The 25,200-nt window shown below is 34.9% G+C and overlaps 1 protein-coding gene across 1 annotated transcript in view; it reads left to right on the forward strand.

The window, feature by feature from the left end:
• UBE2G1 (ubiquitin conjugating enzyme E2 G1) overlaps positions 1-25,200 on the forward strand; it is an 81,002-nt gene that overhangs the window by 49,232 nt on the left and 6,570 nt on the right. The window contains exons 2-5 of the mRNA XM_032498029.1: positions 5,670-5,772; positions 12,482-12,579; positions 18,852-19,030; positions 21,042-21,164. Of these exons, the coding sequence (XP_032353920.1) occupies positions 5,670-5,772; positions 12,482-12,579; positions 18,852-19,030; positions 21,042-21,128 (467 nt within the window). The 3' untranslated portion in view covers positions 21,129-21,164. The remainder of the gene's footprint in view (positions 1-5,669; positions 5,773-12,481; positions 12,580-18,851; positions 19,031-21,041; positions 21,165-25,200) is intronic.

The raw sequence follows: 25,200 nt of genomic DNA on the forward strand, positions 1-25,200 counted from the left end.
ATATGGCTGAGTTCTTTTTAACAAGACCATAGTATTATTTGGTAGTTTCCTTTTTATCTGATATGAGATGAGCCTAGATCATTTCCTGCCCCTGAACTGGAATCAGCCATTATTTCTAAAGAGCCCTTTTCCCTTTATGTAGTAACTCTTATTTGGAGACCACATTCTGGGCACTAGGGATGCTCACTGCTGCAGAGTTGGTCATTTTTCTCCACCTTTTCAGTGGACAGCGCACAGAATTTTTAAAGCTATATTATGAATTCATACCGATATTTCTGATTCAGTTTCAGGGCTACACATTTTTTACTTTTCACACGCACTCCCCATTCTCTTTTAATCTCATTCTTGAATAATGACCCTATCGTAGCAAGCTTGCTCATGCATTATTTTCCATTACTTATACCTATACAAATCGTTATTCTCAAGGACATTACCTTGTTCTTGATTTCCTTTTTATTCATGGTTTATAGACCATTCTGGCCCACGGTGATTTCTAGATTCACAGCATGCATACATAACTCTCATTTAACAATCATGTGACACAGGATTTACTGAGTTTTAAAAATTGAAGTATTATATACACAAAGAAAAATGAGTAAATATTATGTACAGCATGCCATTACTAGCACCCAGAAGTCTCTCTCTAAGATACCACTCTCCTTCCCCACTCTGAAAGAAAAAGAAGATAACTCTTGTCTTGATTTTGAGTACTATTGGTTAGTTTTGCCTGCTTTAGAACTTTAATTAAGATTTTGTTTTAGCGTTCGTGATATGAGGGAAAGAGAGCTCTTTCTAGTTCTTTTCAACTCTACTTATGTCCATGTAGCTTTCAAAAAAGATTATCATCATCTTTGTCAACATTCAAAACTTCTCTATAATGCCTTAGGAATCTAAGTAAAAATCCAAGCATAGGCACTTCTTGGTTTAAATATTTGTCTTAAAGAGGCCAGAGTTTGTGTTTGTTAGTAATTTCCATTTCTCCCCATTGTTTTTGCACCCTTTGTATGTTTCCCCTTTCTTTGGATTTATAGGAACTCTTACTTGTATTAGAGATATTAGACTTTAACCTCTTGTGTTGCAAATATTCCTCACAGTCTCTCATTTGTATTTAAATTTTATTGCTATACTGATTTAAAATATATTGTGTAGTATAATCTGACTGTTGAGTTTTGTGTTCTGCTTAGGAAAGCTGCCGCCACCCAAGATTTTGTAAACAAACTATATTTTCTTTCAGTTACGTTTTATTGCTTATACGTGTAATCCATCTGGATTAGAATGTAGTATGAGGGATCTCTTTTAACATTTAAATGTGGTAGGATGTTTAAACATCTTTTGTTGGCCTTTCCCATTAAAAAACCTGCTTGAATTTTATCTGCCTATATTTTTCCATCACAAACTTCTAGAAAAAGCTTTCACTTGTATTTTTCTACTTCACCTTCTTTTTGTCAATGCACTGTTGCCTGCATGACCTGCCTCTGTCTTACCATTACACTGAAACTACTTTTGCCTAGGACAGCCTTGGCCCTTTTTTTTTTTTTTTTTTACTGAACCCAGAACCCAGTGGACTGAATTTAGACCCTCACTTTCCTGTGCCATGTGTATTTATCATTTGCAACTTTCCTCTTGGAATGCATCTCCTTTGGCTTCTTTCATCTGGCTTTCACCTGGTTTTCTTCCTACTTCTCTGTTACTTTCGTAGCATCTTCTTTTTTATCCCCCGATATTACTATTCCCTAGAATTCCCTCAGTTAGATCTTCTGTGGTTCATATTTAAGCTCATCCTTGGTGATGCCATCAGTTTTATGACTTCAGTTGTCAACAATATTCTGATAATCCCAAGTCTCTGTCTTTAGCTCAGATTTCTTTGTAGAACAGTGTATTTATGCTGTATAGATATTTAAAACCAAAGCTGTCATCATTTTTTTCTCACCCCTCAAATCAGCATATCTTCATATTATCCCCATTTCAGAGAATAAACAGACTCCTATCCAGTTGCTCCGCATAGAAACCTGTTTGTCATTTTAAAAAATTTGAGTTGAAATTCAGATAACATAGAACTAGCCATGTAAAAAAAGTGTACAGTTCAGTGGTATTTAGTGTATTCACATGTTGTATAACCACTATCTCAGTTTCAAACCATTTCATCACCCCATGAAAAACTCCCATACCCATAAGTAATTACACTCTGTTTCTCCCTCCTTCTCTGTTTGGCTGTTTGTCTCTGTGGATTTGCCTTTTCTGGATATATCACATAAAAGGAGTCATACAGTATGTGACCTTATGTGTCTGGTTTCTTTCACTTAGCCTGGTGTTTGAGGTTCATGGAAGTCATAGCATGTATGAGCACTTCATTTCTTTTTAATGGCTGAATAATATTGCATTGCATGTATATGTCATAGTTTCTTTATTCATTCATCAATGGACATTTGGTTTGTTTCCACCCTAATGGGTAATATTGCTATATAAACATTTGGGTACAAATTCCTATGTGGATAGATGTTTTCATTTGTCTTAGGAATGTACCTAGTAGTGTAATTGCTGAGTTATATGTAAACTGTATGTTTAACTTTTTGAGGAATTGTGTGTAATTTTTTCCTTATTTTAAATGCCCCTTTCCCATCATTATTCCCACTAGCATATTCTAAAGGTAACTTTCCAGGATTACTTTAGAACTATTTTTGGGGGTGGGTAGGAGCAGAGGGTAGCTAATAAGGAAGGTTTACTTACTCATTTTTAGATGAGGTACTGGAGAGGGAACCCAGGACCTTGTGCGTGCTAACTAAGCATGTGCTCTACCACTTGAGCTACACTCTCTGCCCCAGGATTACCTTAATTGCTTCTTTGTCATCACCATACCTTTACTCTATGTCATCTTTGACATTCTGCAAGATTGGATTTTGAAAATGTAAATCTCATGAGGTCACCTCATTGTTTTCAAAATGAAACAAAAACACAAACTCTTCAAAGACTCATTGCCTTCTGGGCCAAGTCCTTGAACATGGCTTATAGAGGCATTCTGCTGTCCTTCTGACATTCTGTCTAGTTTCAGGTGTATGCCCCCTCCCCTGCCCCTGTTCTAGCCATATACTCATCTCCATATTTCAAGTTTTTGCGTATGTTCCTCTGTTTAAACCTTGCACCTTCTCTACCCAGATCCTTTGTCTTATTTCAGAAGTCTCTTCTCTTTTTAGAAGCCTTTTCTGTCTCTTCATGATTATAATGTGCCCTCCCTTCGTGCCCCTCCAAATTCCTATACTATTGGAGCATTTACTACACATTGTAACTGCCTGTTTACTTCTGTGGAAATCAGAAGCTGATAGTTAAGTGCCAAAGGATGTAATACAGACTAAAAGTATGGTTAATAGGAATTTAGTCAAAGAAGATCATTTGGTAAATTATTTAGGAAGGGCCTCTTGGACAAATATGGGACTTGAATTGGACCTTGAAGGAAGCATTCATGAAGGTACAGTAACCATCTGCCACTGAAGGTCCATTAAATCTGTTAAATACCCATGGATCTAGGCTGTGAGGATCCATGCTAGGAGCAAGAGCAAGGATGAAAGTGAGACAGATGAACATTCTTCAGCGTTGCTTTCGTGTTACTTGATTAGACAAGCAGTGAACATAGTCACTCCTGTAGGAGAAAAGCACAGAAAGAATGTGCAGGAAATTCTCAAAGAACGTATGGTGTATGGGCAAAAGTGAGAAGCAATGATGTGCTTTATGGAAAGTATAAGGAAGTTTTCAAGGGTAATTTTGACTGTATGTGCTAATTTCAGAGTTTATCCACTTACATTTGTAAAATGGACTTCTGATGGAAAACACAACAACTAGGTGATTTCTGGGTATATTATAGAATCTTCCACAAGACTCTTGTATATAGTGTTGGAGAAGATGGTCTGAGTAATGTAATAGTGTTTATCCAGAGAAAGGTTAGAAATGGATAACTCAGCGTAGAAATTATCTGCCTGCGTTGTGATTGTCTGGCTCTATCCTGTTCCTCAGTTGACAGTAGGAGTGGAATTTTCACCTATTTTCCAGTCGGTCTGCAGCATATTGGCACTCAGTAAATGTTTGCATTTATAAACAAAACAGCAAGATTGAAATGCAATTTTTTTGCATTTTCAGTATTTTTAAAATGTCTTAGAATAGCTATTTAAATGTAAAAATGCATTTCTTGTGTTTTGAAACATAGTACTGATTTAAAACTATTTTTAAAAGTCTGCTATGCCTGTTAGGCAGAACTATTAGACTTATTAAAAAAAAAATCTCCCCTTAAGTTTTGAGAGAAGAAGCCATTCATTTTAAAATATAAATAAACTTTCACTTTTGGCTCTCTGTTTCACTGGCATATTGGGGTGTTAAATCCTAGTTGTTAAAATAACCACCTCTGATTCCTCAAAAAAATTATTATTTTCTTCTCAGTTACTAACACACTTGGCTCAGTCTTTTATAGCACTTTGAGTTGGATTACTTATCATTGGAGTGAGCTCCTTGAAGATAATGGCAGGAATTATGAGAATTAAAACCTGTTCTGCTACTCCTAGCAAGTCCTCTTTAAATTGCTCTCCTGTGTGCTTTGTCCCCACTTCTCAATTTGAGCCAGTCAGTGCCCCTTGTTGATGATTTATATATTTACACACACACACACACACACACACACACACACACACACACACGATTGTGGTGATTGCCTTGGATTGTGGTGATCAATATGTAAAAAATTATATAATTTAAATGTGTAAAATTTACTGAATGTTAATTATATGTCATTACAGCTGTTAAAAAAATCCTGACATAATACCCACTATCAATAGGTCATTACTTTATTAAGCTCCCTGACTCCAGGAATTGTTCAGACTTTGCACTCTTTCTCACCAGCTCCTCTAAGGTCCCATCTTGGCCTGTGTCTTCCCACTTCACCATTTTTTTGCCTCTGTTCTTGTCCCCACCTCCTTGATCAGAGGAGTGCCAGAATACTCTCTCTGGAAGAGGAAAATCTCACGTTGCTACTGCTGCTCCCATAGGCTCCAGCTATTTTTCTTCAACACTCCTGGATACTGAAAACTGGCAGGACAGTTGGAGCCTCTGCTCTCTCTGTGCTCAGAGTCTGATGGTCCACACATGAACACCAGTTGTAGATGTGTATCCCCAGGAATACAGAGGACTTATCATATAGATGTACAGTTATTAGTATAAATAAAGGTTGGTTAAGCAGCAAAATTCTAATGAAAAGATAGCAGGCACTCTATTGGTATTTCTAAAATGTACCCTAAAGACCACAGCTTAAGAATTAGCCGAATTACTGGTTTGATTTCCTTCTGAACCAAAATCTCTGGGGAATGGGCCTGGAAATCTGCATTTGAGCAAGCTCTCTGTACCACTATACCTGTATGCCACCATAGGGCTACTAGAATGTTAAGAACCTAGCTGGAAACCAGGGTAGAAGTAAAGGGCAGTAGAAATCGATCTGGATAGTTTGCTTTACCCATTTCTTCCTTGTGTTACAGAAATGGAAATGTTTTGGACATCAGGTAGCATTTTGCTAATGGATTCAGGTATTTTCATTTAATAGGTTAGAATTTATAACGTGTATGTTCAGGGTCTGTATTGAATATTGAGTGAAGATTATATACTTAAAATTTGATAAAATTTTTCTTTTCCCACAGAACTCAACAAAAATCCAGTGGAAGGCTTTTCAGCAGGTTTAATAGATGACAATGATCTCTACCGATGGGAAGTCCTCATTATTGGTCCTCCAGATACACTCTAGTAAGTATCATGAACTGACACCCAAGTGGAGCTCTTTTAATTAACTGAAATATAAACTATTTTGATAAACTGAAGTTTCCTAGTTTATAAAAGCAATAGTTAAGTTAATCACTTTCCATTAATCATTATTAACAGATGTAAAGATAGATAATAGAATGTAGTGTTATCAAAGAGCAGTAGAAAAAGATGGGATTTCTTAAATATGTTATATAATACATTTTTAGATGCAAAGGCCGCTGTCTTATTGTCTGTTACGAGTGTTTGCAGACAAACTTAAACTCACTAATATGTAATGTTCTATAGGATGGATCATGGCTATCTCATGTTAGTGACTACTAGTACAAGTTTTATACTTTTTATAGAAGTTGAGGTATTGGAAAAAATGCAGCAGCTTCTCAACAACTGAGTGGCAGCAGGGACTTTCTTGGGGACTACAGTTTCTTACTCAGTCATGATCCTTGATGGTACTAAGCAGCAAGGATATGGATACATCAACAGTTTTTTTTGATGATGGTCAAGTAGTTTATTTTAGATGTTCTGAGATGGCATCTCTTCTCCCCATTCCTCATCCCCTGTAAAACATCTGATAGAAGAGAAAATTCAGAGCTACTTCTATACCAGAGCAGGTTGGATATGACATGCAGAGTTGAGCTGTAGTACTGATTTGAGGGTTTTCTAAGATCAGAAGAAATGTTTTTGTCACAACTACTGCCAATCAAAATTTTTGTTGATTTATTTCCCAGTGCTATGTTTGCATTGGTAATTGTTGCAAACTAAAATACCTCAATTTAATCATTCCACAATGTTAGTTTGCAAGATAATAATAACCAATGAAAACCATCCTGTAGGTACTACCTCACAACCTTAGTATTATTTGAAAGCAAATTTCTTACCAAACTTTGCATACAAAACCATACATCCAGCCGGCTTATGAGCATGATGAGGGTCTATTCTTCTAGGTTTTTAAATCAAAACACATCACATGAAGGTTTACTCAAGGGAAACCGAGCGACATTTCAGGGACAAAATCTTGCTACCCTAAAGAGTTGATATGTAATAACTAGAGAAATTCTTCTAAACAAATGTCCGTGTAGAAGATTAGTTAGGCATCCAGGTTTGAGCTCCATCTCAAGGACCTCACAAAATTCTTGCACTTTTTTCATGCAGTGGTGGTTAGAATCTCATCTAATACACAATTATTAGCTGGTCCACATATATGTTGTGTCCCTTAGCTTCACCAAAGAGAGACACTTTACTACTTACTACTCATTGTACTAATTAACAGGCCATTCTTTTCACCAATAAAAATCTATTTCTGGCCTTTTGTATACGTTTAAAAAGTGCCACCTGTTGATCTGAGTTGCGGATAGCAGAAACATTTGTGACCACTCCTCTGGAGTGTGGACTTGCTGATAAGACAACTGGCTGCCACTTCTGCACTGTCCCTTCCTGATGAGAGCCCTGGCCACACCTGGGCTGTATAGTTTAATCTCAGGACCACATGCACTTTGAACAAGGTAATGAGTAATGAAACCTTAATACAGTTGACAGATCTTATAATAATAAACCAAAATTATTTGGATATGATTCCTTTTTATTAATGATCTTTTCTAAAATTCATGTGCTGGAAATATTAAAATTGTTTTTAAAGCTCTCAAAAAAGAATTTTAAGGTTTGTTGAGTCTAGACCATCCCTTTTGGCAATTTCCTACATAGAATGGTTGCAAAAATAAAGCATTACACTGGCATTTACTGTACTCGTTCATTTAGTTTCCAAATTTTTTTTGAGCAGTCTTTTGCTAGATGCTTGGAATGTGACCTTGAATTAGCTAATAGTCACTGCTCCCAAAGAGGTTACAGTTTAGTTGGCAAAACAGATCATGGTCAATTAATACACTTTGAGGACAGCCATGATGGAGGTAGGCATGGGGTATTATGAGAACTCAATGGGAGTACAGCAGGTTTTGAGTATGTTAGGGAATATTCCCCAGAAGAAAAGTCTAATAAGAAAGTTAATCTTGGCTTAGATGATACCCAGACCTCAGTGATTAGTTCATCACTTCATTAGATCATTATATAATAATAGAAAGAATTACTAGTATACTAAAATTCTGTAAAAAATGGTGTGCTATTTCACACTGGTATCATTAGCCTTTGTTCAGTCACTAGAGGGCACTCCACACTCTTTACAATCCTGTAATCAATAATTGGTATATTCAGGCATTGCTTTGAGATTGATAGTTGCTGTGAGTATTAACTTAGCTGTTATATTTATCTTCGCACAACATTAAATTTTTGTTACTGCCTTTACCATTAGTTAATCTTTCTGGTGCTGTTAAGAGTAGATTCTTGAATAATAGTAACAAAAAGAATAGATTCTTTAGTCTGTCTTTCTACAAAAAGCATTCTGGAAACTGGTATGACATATGTGCCATTTTCAGACTAATGATTATCAAGTAGTGTGGATAGTCACCTATATCCACAGAAAGAAAAAGTAGGAGTGGCAATAGGTTTTTAAAGAAACTTTAGGAGACAAGAGTATCACTGTGTAATTATAAATTTTATAAATTTGTATTGGTGAATGGTAAATGTATACCTTCTTTATTTCTTATTCTCTTGTTCTTTCATCACTAATGGCTAGTGTGCTCAAGAAGTATGCTTGATTTTGTTTCTTACCTCTGGCAATGGTGTGAAAAATTTGGGGAATCTTAAGATTATATGAATTTTTTAAGATTATATGTATTTTGTAGTATTGTCTTACCTTCAGTGGATATAGAAAATGAAGAGTTGGCTACCCAAACTCTCTAATTCTAACCATGTACAGTAACAAAATTCTTCCTACAGTCCTCTTTAAAACTTATATGGCACAAGCCGCATATTCTGTGATGAAGTTTTGGAGGGAATGAACCTGGTGCCCATGTTGCTTAGAGATTGATTAATCAGTGGCAGTGCCATGTCATTTATCATTAAGTGCTTAACTTCATGAGTATCTTTGTTTAGTTCCCTGAGTGACTTTATTAGTTATGTGACTTTGAACAATTGTTTAAGCTTTGTCTTGTTTCATTTCTAAGGTAAAAAACCCTATGCCTGGGAAGTGTTCAGAATGTTTAATGTTCTATTGTTTGTAATAACAAAAAAAAAATGGAAGCAATCAAATATTTACTGAGTATAATGGATAAATTGTGGAATGTGGCAAATAAAATGAATGGACATGAGACAGGTATCAGTGGGGATGGATATATGTAAAAGAACAACGTTGAGCAAAATTTCAGATAGCAGCACATGGTATATCATTTAAATAAAATAAATTTGGCAGAATGATAGGGTCTGACAAAGTGAAATGGTAGGATCTGATCCTTGTAAGATGTTTATGATTTTAATACAAAAACAGTAAGGAAAGTCTCATGGAAGAAACTTGGACTCAGCCTAGGTTTCTCAACCTTTTCAAATGTGAAACTATTGGTTGCATACCTCTTTTTAACATCATGCTAGTAATTATACTATTAGTATCTGTGATGAAGAGAATATAAAATGGAAAGGAAGGTATTCCTATTCATTGATGCTTTTAAAAAGCTTTCCTTTTGCTTATCATAGTAGCATCTTCATATGTTTAAAAATAATGAGTGTGACATATTAATATTTAGTCTACTGTGTTTTGTACTCTGGGATTTTTGAATTCCTCTTTCTTACTTGGCTGTTCAGTGTTCAGTGTTCACTGTTCGCTAGAAGTTTGTGCTCACAAGTTGGGATTGCCGATCCAGGCTTTTTTGAAAACAGGTAGGATTTTCCCAAGTATCAGAGAAGCTAAGGATTCCATCTGTAGGAAGAAAAACACTTAAGAAATTGCATGATTGGTTCAGAATGAGTGAGGACATTGCAGACAGAAAGAAAATTATGTTCTTTAAACCTTTAAGGGTAATCCTTTAATCAAATTTGATCAAAATTTTAAAAATCGAAAATACCTTAATAGACTAAGTCAGTTTTTCATAGTAGGGATTCCAGTTAGCTGATGTAAAGTTTTAAAGTGAATCTGACAGCTGTCAAAATTCAGGGACCTAGGAAAGCTAACTTAGCATCAAGGAATGGCCTTAACCTGGGAATAAAGTGCATGGACTTTGTGGTAGCTGTTTTGATGTCCTTTTACATAGATTCTTGGCTACTTTCTATATATGTGGCTTTCAAACTGTTGTTTTTAACCACAACCCATAATCAGAAATATTTTACATCATGACACAGCGTATACTTATGTGTATACGTTTTAGCGAATAGAAAGAAACGTGTAGATTATATAACTGAAACAAACTACTTGTGATAAGCACCTACATTTTCTGTTTTATTTTTATCTGTTAAGCAAAAAAACTGGTTAGTAACTCACTTAATTAGTTTGCAGCCCCAATTTGAAAACCTAGTTCATGGAATTAAAATGTCCTAAGGGCAGTTTAGGCACTAACTTATAAAGTTGGGGTAACATAAGCTGAGAAGATAGACTTATCTCTTAAAAGTGTAATGCACTCTTCACGACTGCTATTCCAGTCTCTATTTCCATCAGGTCTTCATATTTTCCCCCTTCAACATAGATAATCTCATCAATTATGAAAATTAAGGCCGTGAGGCAGGTGTACAATTTGTCATTTTTCTTCCTTTTTTACCCCGGATGTCTGTACTACATTTCAGTCTGTTTTCTTTCTGTGCAGAAGGAAAGTATGTTCTTTATTTTTCTTGGTAAGGCCCTTTACTTATTTTCTTTCTTCTGATTTCTTAGTTACTCTTTTCCTAATATCTCTAGTCTTTCTGCCAGCACCTTCCCATCTCCTTGCAAACAGACTGGGGTTGTTCTCCTCTTATAAAGCTTTTCATTGGTACTGTTTCCGCATCTAGTTACCACCTTCTGTACTTGTAAACCTCTCAGTTTGTCCTGTTCATTATGCTTGTGTGTTACCACCCCATTCTTTCTTTATTCCCTTGCAGATGTTTTCTTAATTACTTTTATCAAAATTGTAGAGGTTACTTTTTATATTGAGTCCACCGGCCTTTCCTAAGTATTCAGAAGTATTTGGTGTTAATGGTCCACCTTTCTCTGTTTAACTCCCCCACTCCCATCTTGCTTTTATGATCAGAAAAAGGCAATAATAATTAATATTTTGCTTGTGGTTAAAAAAATTCAAGCTGTATCAAAAAAGTAAAAGATCTCATAATCTTGTGTTCCAGAGTTAACTATTATGTATTGGTGTCATGTTTCCAGACATTTTTCTGTTTGTATACAAACATTTTTTTCTTAAAGACAAATGAGCTTATTCTATAGGTACTTTTTAAAAAATTTAACAATAGATTGCACGTATAATTCCATTATTTATTACTGATATTTTCTTCTGACACTAGAATGGTAACGTGCCATAAACCTGTGATCTCTAATGTCTCATTCTCTGTTGTATCCTTCATAGAACAGTGTATTGCATAATTAGGTAATCAATGTTTATTTGTTTAATGAATGAAAGCCGCTTAATGAGCTGATTTGATTTCTTACTGATCTGAAACAAACACAATCAGATGACCCTGCTCTGATGGGGTATACATCTTATAATAAAAGAAAGAGGTGCAAATTGCTTTTGCAATAAAGAAATGAAAGGAGGTCCATGTGATAGAGGGGCACAGTGGCTAGTTAATATGGGGTAGTCAAGTAAAGTCTTTCCCAAGAGGTAACATTTAAGCTGAGTTCTGAATGATGACAGAGGGAGTAGGATATTTCAAACAGAGGAAACAGCTAATACTAACGACACACGGCAGGAACTTAGTTGTTTTTACCCCATAAGGCTGACTTTTTTCCATCAGTTTTCATTAACATATATGATAAATTGTATTGTTTTGACAGTTGTTCAAGAACAGTTCTTAAGTAAATGGTAGTGCTCTGGAACTGCACTTACACAGCAGTCACTAGCCACATGTGGCTGTTACAATTAAAATAAGATTAAAAATTCAGTTCTTCAGTTGTACTAGCCATATTGCAAGTGGCTAGTGGCCACCATATTGGACAGCATGACCATAGACCATCTCTAACGTGCAAAAAGTTCTATCGCACAGCACTACTTTGAAAAGTCACTAGAATATGAACTCCTTGAGAGACTATATTCTCTGCTTTACTCCCAGTGTCAAACACATAAAGGCTGAATAAATATTTATTAAATGATAAGGTGAATAAGTGGATGGATGGATGGAAGGTCAGCATAACTTTTCCCAGAGAGGGTACAATAAAATGCGTAAGCTCTCAGATGAGAAAAAGCTTATTGTGTTTAAGGAACAGAAAGAAGACGGGCTGGAACAGAGGGAAGAGCGATAGGTGGGGATCAACATAGAGAAATTGCCAACTTGATCTCTATAGGCAACATTAAATTTAACTTCTGAATTTTAAGTACACTGGGAAGTGACAGAAAGGTTTAAGCAGTGGAGCAGTAATGTCATCTGATCTGGATGCCTTTTGTAAGCTAACAGTTTCTTTCATTTTACTAGTTTGTTGAGAGTTTAATAAGGTGGTAGGTATGATAGTTTATTAAACTGGGTATTTGAGTAAGTAAACAGTCTGCTTGAAATCCAGATTATTTATTTACTTCATTTTTAGTGTTAGCACTAGCACCCTTGTTTTATGTTTGTTTTAATAATTGTCTTACGAGCAGGAACTTACAGGCAAGAACTTGTTTTTGTTTTTTTTTTCCAGTGAAGGTGGTGTTTTTAAGGCTCATCTCACTTTCCCAAAAGATTATCCCCTTCGGCCTCCTAAAATGAAATTCATTACAGAAATCTGGCACCCAAATGGTAAGTTTATCTAGTTTTACTTCTGCAAGTATGATGGCCTGTCACTGAAGTTTCCAAGGTCAATCAGAAAGATGTAGTTCTCAATGAAATTGTTTTGGAATTTTTGTACTAAGTTCATTGTGTTCATTATGTACATGGGCTTGTATTAGATTGTTTAGAAGAGAAGGAGTAACAGAGATTACATGGGAAATTTATTTATTTATTTATTTTCTTATTTATTTAGTTTTCAGCTCTTTCAGACTCATGGTGTTCCAGATTAGAGGCAAGGTTGGTGATACTCAGTGTTAGTAGAGCTCTTGTAATTGAGGAGATAATTTCCAAGGTATTAGGTGACTCACTGGCTGTTACAAAGAGCACAGAATTAACTAAACTTGGATTTTTAATTTGTATTTTCTCATCTTACCTCCTAGACTATGGACAACTCTTAACTTTTTATGTGTATTCTTAGCTGTAAAAGAGGAATGTCTTACCTACTTCATAAAGTGATTGAAAGAGTCAAATCAGATAAAGTACTGTGTGTTGAAACTTTTGAAAAGTGTCCAGTACTGAGGTGCATAAAATGGTGACATTGACTTTTTTACCCAAAGATATACTACCATTTAAAATCCACTTTGTGAGCAAAAGGTTAGCCTAGGTAAACTATGTTTGTAGAGTCTCCCTAAAGTTTTGGCCTTGTTTTGTATAATAGAGCTCACAAGAATTTCTTACCTAAGTATTTTGACTATTAGTATTTTGTAATCAGAGCCTTTTTAGACTGTTACACTTATCTGCATGCTACTTTTCATAGTCCAGACTTTCGGTGGCAAGGAAAAGAAACCCGTATATATTAGTTTCAGTAAAAACCAGTGAGAGAGTAATGGATGCATGAATAAATTAAGGCTTTACTACAAGGAAATCGAATGTTTATTAGAACCCAATGGCTTGTAAAATACGTGGGTCTTGAGACTAGAGTGGTGAATGGAAACTATTGGGAGCCACCATGCTTCACTGCATCTAAGATAGCAGCGATGACAAAGACAGTTATTTTTTTCTACAGTAAGAAGGAGAAAAATAATTTCTTTCTGGGGGAATGCATTAACGGTAGTCCTGCATGATGTATGGATGCATGAATCGACCACATCTGCCTCTTGTTGCTCGGGCATTTCTTTCCTTTCTTCTTAGGCTTTTGGCAATTCTTCTGTTTTCACTTGAATTATTTGATGCGTCGTAAGTCAGTGGTTTTGCACATATTTCAAAGGAAAATGTAACAAAGTTTCTGAATGTTGGCTTCACCTCAGATTAGCTATGTAACTGCAGGCAAAGCCTCTCTGAGCCTTATTTTGTCTGTGAGAGTTAAATGAGAATATATATGTGAAGCAATACATGGGACTTCTGTTAAGAGGAATAGTAGCAATGGCATGGGTAGCTTAAGAGGACAACTGAAATGAGTATTTTGTTTTGTTTGGTTTTTAAGGTTGAAGAGACTTTGGTTTGCAGGCCATAAGGGAGAAGGCATTAGAGAGTGAAATAATTAAGACTTGATTTGAGAGAAGAGATGCTTTGTGAAGAAAGGATCCGGAGAAGGTGATTGGGCAGGGATGGCTAAAAGAGCTAGACTTAGAAAGGAGTGAGAGTTGTTCTGCAGTAGAAATGAGAGGGAAAATGAGCATTTGAGTTTCTGCTAGGTGCTGAAAATAAAAAGATGATGAATGAGTTATGGTCTCTTCCTATAAGGATATTATGGTTGATGTGAGGGAAAGACGGACATTAACAGTGAAACAGAGATGACAGATGTTGTAAAGGTGTTTGGTAGGATAGAATAGGGAGTCAGGAACTGATTCTTACAGGATGTGATTCTTGAACAGAATTTTGAATATGTACCTCGAGGTGTGGGGACTCATTCAGTTTAAGGCTGTACAGTAGGTTCATCTTGACTATATCTTCATCTAGAGAGATTATACTCAAGGGGAGAGGGTTGGAAAGGGAAGCCAGACTAAATAGCCAGGAGGTAGAGGACTTTAGCAATGGTTCCGGTAAGAGACAATGAAAGCTTGAATTAAGAGTAGAAGCAAGAAGGAAGGGGTAGGGTACAGCTCAGTGGTAGACTGTGTGATTAGCATGCATGAGGTCCTGGGTTCAATCACCATTGCCTCCATTTAAATAAATGAATAAATAAACCTAATTATCCCCTCCCCCCCAAAGAACAGCAGCAACAAAAAAGAATAGTGGCAGGAAGGAAAATTTAGTTATTCTCACTTGTTGACTATGAGATGTGGGTGGTAATGGAGAAGTAAGAATTTATTAATGGACCATTTACAAAATATTTATAGAAACAAAACCACAGTGAGATACTACTTACACACACTAGGGTAGCTATAATCAAAAACAGATAATAAACAGTGTTGTCAAGGACACAGAGAAATTAGACCCTCCTACATTGCTGACAGGAATGTTCAATGGTACAGCCCCTTTGGAAAACAGTCTAGCGGTTCCTAAAAAGGTTAAACGTAGTTGCCTTATAACCTAGCAATTCCACTTCTAGATATATAACCAAGAAAATTGAAAACATATGTCCACGAAATACCTGTACATGAATATTCATAGCAGCAATATTTATAATTGCCAAAAAGTAGAAACAGTCCAAACGTCTGTCAGTTAATTAGCAAAAAACCCAACATGTAATATATTCATATGATAGAAGGAAGTAGTGATACAAGTTCCAACACGAATGAGCTTTAAAAACATAATGCTAAGTGAACAAAAAGACCACATGGCGTATGATTCCATTTATGTGGAATGTCCAGAATAGGCAAATCTATAGAGATAGAAAGTAGGTTAGTTGTTGCCTAGGGCTCGGGGAAGGTTGGAGGGAAGTGGGGAGTGATTGCTAATGGGTATGGCTTTTCTTAATGTGGTGTTGAATATATTCTAAAATTAATTGTCGTGATGGCTGTACAGCTCTGTAAACATACTAGAAATCATTAAATTGTGTACTTCAAGTATATGAATTATATCTCAAAAAACTGTTAGAAAAATTATTACATGGTAAGGATTAGCTTTGTGTGACTTAGATGCATTCAGTTTTGGGCTTATTTTTTTTTGAGGTGCCACTTGATAATTAGATAAAACTACTCCAAGGTTCAGCAGTGAGCGTAGGTAGGGCCTTGCAGTTTATCAGCATCAAGATGATAGGTAATGTATAACAAATAATCATGTACACTTTAAACTTACACAGTGTTCCGTGTCAATTGTATCTTAATAAAGTGAGGGGGAAAAGATGATGGGTAACATTGTGATATGGTGAATGAGTTAATTTACCCAGGGAAAAGATGACTAATTTTGGAGATTAGGATACCATCAAAAGTCAGAGCAGGGAAAAGGAAAAGGGGGAAATGACTGAGAATGACTCAAGAACCAGGGAAAAGAAGTGTGTCACAGAAGCTAAGAGAGGAAAGTGTGTCCAGGAAGGTGTGCTCAGCAGTATCAGCTGTTTTGGCCAGAAGGGTTGGCCTGAAAATTACCCAGAAAAGTTCTCCCAATCACTCTATGAGAACAGTCCATAGCATCCTGTTTAGAGGCAGATGCCAGTTACCAGTAAGATTTTAAAAAAAAGAGAGTACCAAATGGTGAGTAAACAGAGAAGATGAGGGTAGATCAGATTTTCCTCATTTTAGAGCACAGCTTCAAGAGGGAGCCTGAAGAGTATACATGGTTCAGGTAGGCTGGCTTCAAGATGGAAGAAGAGATGTGTTTTCTTTGCAGTCATTGATGCCAAGACTGTTGGCTAGCTATTTATGGGGACATTGATTTAGAAATCCTCTTCATACCAAAGAGCTAAGTGAATTAAAACTCTAAATGGAATAAAGTTTCAAGTGACTTTAAAAAAATAGTGAATATTAATTACATGCTGAATGTTAGGGACAAGATATTTCTAGCTTCAAAAATAATAAATACTAGAAGACTAAAAAGAGGAGAGTAAAAAGAGAAAATAGACAATTACATGCAATATGGGATTCTTTTTTTTTTAAAAGGGGAGATAGTTAGGTTTACTTATTTTATTTATTTTTAGAGGAAGTATTGGGGATTGAACCCAGGACCTTGTGTATGCTAAGCATGCGCTCTACTACTTGAGCTATACCCTCCCCCCTGCAAAAAGGGATATTTGAACGGATCTTTTATCAGATATTAAGGCCAGCTATAAAGAACATTGTTCGGGTATTAAAGTGAAAGGAAGAAATAACACGCAAAAATTAAACAGGGAAAGTTAAGAAGCAATTTGGCAAGAAAAAGAATAAACACACTGAGTACATAAATGAGAAAAGGGTAAGAAGAGACATTTCACAAAAGAGGAAATACATATAGTTTCTATACATGGAAAAATTTTGCTCCTAAAAACATTTAGAAAAGCTGATTAAACTATATTTCACTTGTGAAATTTAAAAATTACAATAAAGAAAAAAATTTTTGTTTCATTGCCTCTTCACTCAGAATTATCTTGCCTTTTTAAGTGTAATTTGGTAATAGGTATTAAGCCTAAAAACCTCATTCTAAAAAATTAAACTGTATGATAAAGTGAAATGACACAAGGTTAAAATTTTAACAGTGCTATATTATGATAACAGTTTGTAAAAATGGAAAATGGATCTTAAGTCGATTCTCTGATAAAATTCTACATAAACATTTAATGTCATATTCTCAAAGAAAATGACTTGGAAAAATCCTTATGTGATAAGTGAAGTATCTTAATACTGTATAAGCATTTTTTAATTTAAGTTTTTATTGAAATATAGTTGATTTACAATGTTGTGTTGGTTTCTGGAATACAGCATAGTGATTCATTTATACATATATATATATACTTTTCTTATTCTTTTCATTATAGATTATTACAAGATACTTTTCTTATTCTTTTTCATTATATTATTACAGTATAATTCCCTGTGCTATATAGTAGGACCTTGTTTATTATATAAGCATTTTATGTTGAACTTCATAGTGCTGTTACAAGTTTTGTTTTTGTTATTCTCTCCTCTTGGTTTAGTTACTTCATTTTAGCTAATAGATTTTACTAGGAAGTGGGGGTGAGAGGAACCTTAATTATAGAACAGCTCATGTACAAGACATTGAAGTCATGGGTCTTAAATGTCACATTCATCGCTGAACTCCCTGTGTCAAGTGGGTGCCTGGCACACAATATGCATTCAAGAAGCATTTGTCGTAGAGCCAAAATATATATAAACTTTGATTCTGGTTACCCAGAGTTTATAACAACAGGGGAAATGCTTAAGTTATGAGATGAAAAATAAGCTTTTAAAATTATACCTATTGCAACTTTGCTGGGCTTTAGGTAGGAAGTTAGGAATGAAACATACATAAATATTGTCAGTGGTTATTTATGGGATCTGGAAATTTGGTTAAAACATTTTTTTTTTTTTTTACCAAAATACTATGTTTTTCTGACTTTTCTAACATTTTCTCAATAAGTATGTTTTTTGCATAGGGAAAATTTCACCATAAAAGGGTGTTACGATTTTGATAGCTTCACTAATAGAGGGAGTGTTTGTGTAATGTAAATGAGTTAGTAGATTATGGACAACCCCCCTCCCTTTTTTTTTTTTAAACAAGAATTAATTTGTGGCTTGGATTTTAAAATAGCTTAATAGAATAGGGGCCTCATGAATATCATTTATGTTGATGAATTTTCACTGGCAATTATGACATGTTTCTTTTGTGGATCTGAGTACATTTCTTCCCCCGAAAATATAGTTTTGCCTTCATATGATTTAAAGAGTATATTATGTTACTTTTCATTTTTTTCTTAAGAAAGTCACTGAACCTTTGAGTATCAACAGTTTTAATCAGTAAGTTAGTGGGGAAACTAGGAAATAATTACTGCATAGAAACTTATTTCTGGTGTTTGGACCGTATACTTTCTACAAATGAAGAACAGTTTGAATAGATGCCATTTATTCGTTTTATTGTATTTATTACATGTAAATGTGAGGCACCATCTACATGTTAGGTATCTTGAAATTTTGCACAATGAAAAAGATAGTTTACATTCCTTTTGGGCTTGTCAGGTGGATCCTATTGGGTAAAAAATCTGTTATCTTCCTAAAAGGTTAACAGGTTCCATTTTGGAAATTAACTTCTGTATATATTCATTGGTACAGTGGTATTGAATTTTATAAAGGTACCATGGGAATCAGGACCATACCTATAATAGTTATTTTATGCGTAACCAAATTGTTTTAAATATTTAAAACGGGGATCTTACTCTCTTAATTTTGCAGTTGATAAAAATGGTGATGTATGCATTTCTATTCTTCACGAGCCCGGGGAAGATAAATATGGTTATGAAAAGCCAGAGGAACGCTGGCTGCCTATTCACACCGTGGAAACCATCATGATTAGTGTCATTTCTATGCTGGCAGACCCTAATGGAGACTCACCTGCTAATGTTGATGCTGCGGTAAGGTGGTCACATGAATACATCTCCCCTGCCCTTTAATTAAGCTTGATTAATTAAGCTTGATTAGAACTATGATATCTTTATATGTATATTTGTATCGATATATGTTTATACTCATTTATTTTTCTCCTGAATCTGTACAAAAATAAGACATAACTTTTACTCCTAAATACTTGTACCTGCATCTTTTAAGAATAAGGACACTATCTTACTATATAAACTATAAAACTATTGTTATACCTAGGAAAACTTAATATCAAGTCTCTATTAAAGAGAGGTGTCATTTACGTGCCAAAATAAAGAAGTAATTACTTTCAGTACCAATACCACACTAGCTCTAATTCTGGTGGTTTTCACTATATTTATGTAAAATCTGTATATCATCATTATTATTGTTATTTTAGAAAGGTATTAGGATTTTGGGTGTAGGTAGGAGGAAAAGGCCAAACTGTTGAGTTATACAGACTTCCTATCAATCTCTTCTCAGCCCACTTCTTACTAAGAAGACCTGCCATTTCCAAACTTTCACTTCTTTAGGGTTCTGTTAAATTGGTCCTTTCCCTCCTCTGCTGGGGTTCCACTGATGCTTCTCTAGGCTGCTGCTTTCTCTTCTCTGCTGCATGTTTCGTTATTCTTTCATCTGCTTGTGGTCTTTCAGAAAAATTTCTTCCCATTATTAGATGACTTTACTGCCATTTTTCTCTGATAGTGAAGATTTATACCTTAAAAATATAATTCCAATATGATCATTTTAGTAAGATCTTAGAACAAAGAGATAAACATATGTGCTTTTTGCTCTGTTGAATTCACAGGTTTGTCATGTATAAAACGCAGATGATAACACCACCCATCTGGTCATCATTTGTGGCATGTTGGATTCAAAAAATAGTGACTCTATTCTAGTTCCTGCTTTGGAACCATTATCTCCCAGTCTGTCTTTGACCCAGGAGTCATCCTTGTCTAGTCCTGTCTGTCCCCAAAGAATGTCAGTCATACTATATAAACTCTAAACTCTTCTCCACCCTCTCTGCCATGGACTTAAGTCCTTTTGCTTCTTACTTTCATTATTGTAATAGCTTCCTGCTTGCAGCCTTAGTTCTCTGGGCTAAGTACCCTTCTTAGTTGATTTCTTTCCCCTTGAGATTGACCTTCCCTCTTTGCTGGAATTGCCCCTTTCTCCTTAAAATTTCTTAAAAGTGATAATGAGGTATTTATAGACTTAATATTTTATCCATAAATATTTCATCAAACATGTCTGAATCTCTATACATGTCAGCATTATAGTTTATCTAATAATTTATTATAATGATTGACTCTCTGGGGCGCCTTGCTTTAAGGGCAAAAATTGTTCAAATCTTTTTCTCTGCAACGGCAAGTACTGAAGATTTCCGTAGTCTTTGATGTCCCTAAATGGATGATATGGGGAAAAAAGACTGGGTATTTTTGTGAGAATTTCCTGCTATTTTCATGCTAGGTAAAATCAACTCTGTTCTCACATGAAACTGTGCTGGTGCTGTTTTGTGTTCCATTTTCACATGCCTGGCAGTGATAGTGATATTGTCATTGTCATGTGTCCTCCTGCCCCCACTAGAAACAGTAGTCAGTATCATCTCAATATGATGTACTCCACTCATCTACTTTAACATAGGAGGCCCTTTTATGTCTACTTTATTTTCTGATTGCTTCCAGTAGGGAGCTTTGGTGATCCTTCACGCAGCCTGAATACCTTTATTTGTAAGTTGTCACTTTCTTTTCAGTGTAAAACAGAACTTAATGCTCTTTAGGGCCTTTTCCTTTTTTAAAGAGAATTTTGCCTAAAGAGGTAATTTGCATAGGGGATTTCTGCTCTTGTATCCCAGCACAGTGCCTTGTAAAAGTAAGTTTTGACTACTTTTTACCTTATCAACTTTTTAACATTTTAAGTGTTCATATTGCCAAAGCATTACATTATAAAGTATTTGAGATTATAAGAGGAGTTTTCATAAAATCACTTGATATTTTGTACCTACAGAAAGAATGGAGGGAAGACAGAAATGGAGAATTCAAAAGGAAAGTTGCCCGCTGTGTAAGAAAAAGCCAAGAGACTGCTTTTGAGTGACACTTATTCAACAGCTGTAACTTCACTTATTTCAGGGTAAGTTCGTTTTTAAAAAAGTGTACTATTCTTTTGCCTTTTTGTACACGTCATAAACATTTTTAGAAACTGTGTGACTTGAGTATTTGAATTACTTGTATTCATTAGCTTCATTTTTTAGTAGTAGTATCTAATAATCTGCTGTTTCTCAGCAAAAACAGTGTAATCTCCTTGCTTTTTCTTTTAGTAAATCCAGTTGTTTTAAACTAGATATTCTGTTTTAAGATGGTTGTTACTATAGTAGGGGAATATTTCTTTTCATTGACGGTAAAATTTCTCATAATAAAAGTTTCTTTTCAGTTATGTTTCTTATGTTTTACCTTTTTGGTCTACCATCTAAGCTGGGCACTAAAGTTTCTTATATCTTCTCATACTGTGTTATATATGGTAAAGAATGACTTAAATTTTTGTTTCCTAACTTTTTTAAAAGAAAGATCATATTTTATAATATACTGGCAAGACTATTCACATCTACTTTTCTTGTTTTAATTGGTCTTTAGCTCCTTGTTCATTACTTATAGAGCCAGTAGGAAAAGTTTCCCTTTTGTTGTATACCATCTGTCCACAAGTCTATCTTTTCTTTTTCCCTATTGCATACATTTTTTTTTAAAATTAAAGTATAGTCACTTTTCAATGTTATGTCAGTTTCTGGTGTACAGTATAATGTTTCAGTCTTACATACACTTACATATATTCTTTTTCATATTCTTTTTCACTATAGGTTACTACAAGATACTGAATATAGTTCTTTGTGCTATACAGAAGAAACTTACTGTATATTTTATCTATAGTCACAAGTCTATCTTTTTAAGTCTAATCAAAGAGTCAAAGATAGAAGGCATCCATATGGCTTAGAGCGGGAGCCAGTGTAGATTAATTGACCAAATGTGTGATATTTATCTGGGTTTTTTGTTTGTTTGTTTTAATTAAATGTTGAGGTGATAAAACCTATTAATGAAATGTGACATCTAAAAAATTAGAATACGTGATTTATTTCTGTACCTGTCACCTACTTTAAGAAAAAGAACTTTACTATTACCTGTTACATCTCCTCTGTTCCCTTTCTCTCTCCCATCCTTTTCTCCTATTCTCAATTCTGTGTTTAACATTATTTTTCTTCATAATTTCATCAAGTTTGTATTCTTGAACAATGTATTGCGTGTTTTTGAACTGTATCTATGTGGAATTATAATGCATGTTTTCTTTTGTGAGTTTTACTGCTCAACATTATATTCTTGAAATTGTTCTTTGTTATGTATAGTTATATTTTGTCTGTCCACTGTTACGTGATAATTTTATTAGATAAATTTACTCTTGAATCTCATTGCATTATTTCCTAATTTGGAGTGGGTTTTTTGGTTTGTTTTGCGTTGGTTTTGCTATTTCAGAGAATGTGGCTATCCTTGTTTCCTACTGCACATACACTACAGTTTTCTTGGGTATATACCTAGGGGTGGTATTGTTAGGTCACTTTGACTAGATAATGCCGATTGTATTCTGAAGTGTTGCATCTGTTTATACTCCTTGGCAAGCACAAGGATTCCATTTACTCCATATCCTTTTCATCATTTGATATTATCAGACTTCTGCAAAGTTGTAGTTATTGTTGTGGTTTTTGCAAAGTTTTGTAATCTGGTGTAAAATGATACATCTTTATGGACTTAATGTGTGTTGCCCTAGTTACCAGCGCAATTGCATATGGTATCATGTGTTTGACCATTGACATTTCTTCTGTGAAATGCCTATTCCAGTCTTTACTGTTTTTTAGTTAGGTTATTAATTTTTATCCTTGTCAGTTTACTTTCTCTATGATGTCTTTGGATGAAAAGAGGTGCTTAATTTTATTTTATTTTTTATTTTTTTAATTTCTTTTATTGAGTTATAGTCAGTTTACAATGTTGTGTCAATTTCCAGTGTAGAGCACAATTTTTCAGTTATACATGAACATGCATATATTCATTGTCACATTCTTTTTTGCTGTGAGCTACCACAAGATCTTGTATATATTTCCCTGTGCTATATAGTATAATCTTGTTTATCTATTCTACATACGCCTGTCAGTATCTACAAATTTCAAACTACAAGTCTGTCCCTTCCCACCCACCGCCCCCTTGGCAACCGTAAGTTTTTATTCTAAGTCTGTGAGTCTGTTTCTGTTTTGTATTTATGTTCTTTTTCTCTTTCTTTCTTTCTTTTTTTTAGATTCCACATATGAACAATCTCATGGTATTTTTCTTTCTCTTTCTGGCTTACTTCACTTAGAATGACATTCTCTAGGGACATCCATGTTGCTGCATATGATGTTATGTTGTCATTTTTATGGCTGCATAGTATTCCATTGTATAAATATACCACATCTTCTTTATCCAGTCATCTGTTGATTGACATTTAGGCTGTTTCCGTGTCTTGGCTATTGTAAATAGTGCTGCTATGAACATTGGGGTGCAGGTGTCTTTTTGAAGTAGGGTTCCTTCTGGATATATGCCCAGGAGTGGGATTACTGGATCATATGGTATAGTCTTATTCCTAGTCTTTTTTTTTTTAACCATATGTTTTATTTATTTATTTTTATTCTATTTTATTTTTATTTTTTAAACTTTTTTTATTGAGTTATAGTCAATTTACAATGTTGTGTCAATTTCCAATGTAGGCACAATTTTTCAGTTATACATGAACATACATGTATTCATTGTTGCATTCTATTTTGCTGTGAGCTACAGTCTATTCCTAGTCTTTTGAGGAATCTCCATACTGTTTTCCACAGTGGCTGCAAGAAGGTGCTTAATTTTAATGCAGCTGAATTTACTAGTTCTTTCCTGTGTGGATTTTACTTTTTGTGTCTTAGTTTCTTCCCTGGCATCAGAAAGCTACTGTTGGATATTGTTTTCTAAAAATGTTACAGTTTTGCCTTTCACATATGTATTGAATTCACTGAAATTGGTTGGTGTATGGTGTGAGGTAGGAGTTCAACTTTATGCCTTTGATTTCTGCCCCCATATGTAACTATTGACTGCATCATTCATTGACAAGTCCGTCCTTTCACCACTGATGTATAAAACTACATTTCTACAGGTACATACTACAGGTATGTGTTGATCTGTTCCTGACCTTTCTTTGTTTCATTGGTTGGTTTGTCTGTCCTTGAACTGGTATCACACTGTCGTGATTTTTATGATTAAATGTATCAAATGCAAAAGTGCAAATCAGAAGTAAAGTCTACCCACCATTCACTCTGTTTTCACGTTTGATATCTCTAATTTCTGAAAAGCCTCATATCTACTTTTAGATCTTGTTATAATAACCTGAAATGCTGAAAATTAACCTTACTTCTTTTTGTCCCCAGCAGATATAACAATAACCTTACAGTCTTCAAATTATTTCTGCCTTTCACCATCCTGTTTATTTTTGCTAATACTCCTGTCCTGGTTTCATTATCATTACATCTGATACCTCCCTCTGGTCTAGTCAGTGGTCCACATCTTTTCCTTTGACTGGCTTTCCACCACCTTAGGTCAAGTTCTTGTTCCTAGACTATTGCCTTAGTCTGCTGCTGCTGGAATTGAACATCTTTTGTGTCCACCTGCACTTCAGCCTAGATATTTGTCTGGGAAACAACTGCTATGTTAGTCTTCACAAAGCTCAGCTCATTGCATTGATTCTCTTATGGGTATGACAATATCTTAGGAACAACAAGCACTTCAGGGCTTGTTTTCCAGTCAGAAGAGAGCTTGGTCACAACAAAGAATTGAAGAAGAATGAAATAACAAACACTGAAGCCTAAGCTTATGTATGATTTTACCTTATAAACAGTACTTTATAAATTTAGGAAATAACCAATAATTTTATTATATTTACCTTGATAGTATATTGCAGATTAATTAAGTAAATACTAATGAAGTGACACAAACCAATTTTGTAAGGGATTATACGTTATCTCCTTTGTTAGTGGGATTAGCGTTAAATTTATAATTGAACATAACATACGTGTGTTCAAAGTGTACTTATCAAGAATAATGTTCATTTAAAAAGAAGATGG

The sequence above is a fragment of the Camelus ferus genome, chromosome 16 (assembly GCF_009834535.1).
Source record: "Camelus ferus isolate YT-003-E chromosome 16, BCGSAC_Cfer_1.0, whole genome shotgun sequence".
In the NCBI taxonomy this organism is placed as follows: domain Eukaryota; kingdom Metazoa; phylum Chordata; class Mammalia; order Artiodactyla; family Camelidae; genus Camelus; species Camelus ferus.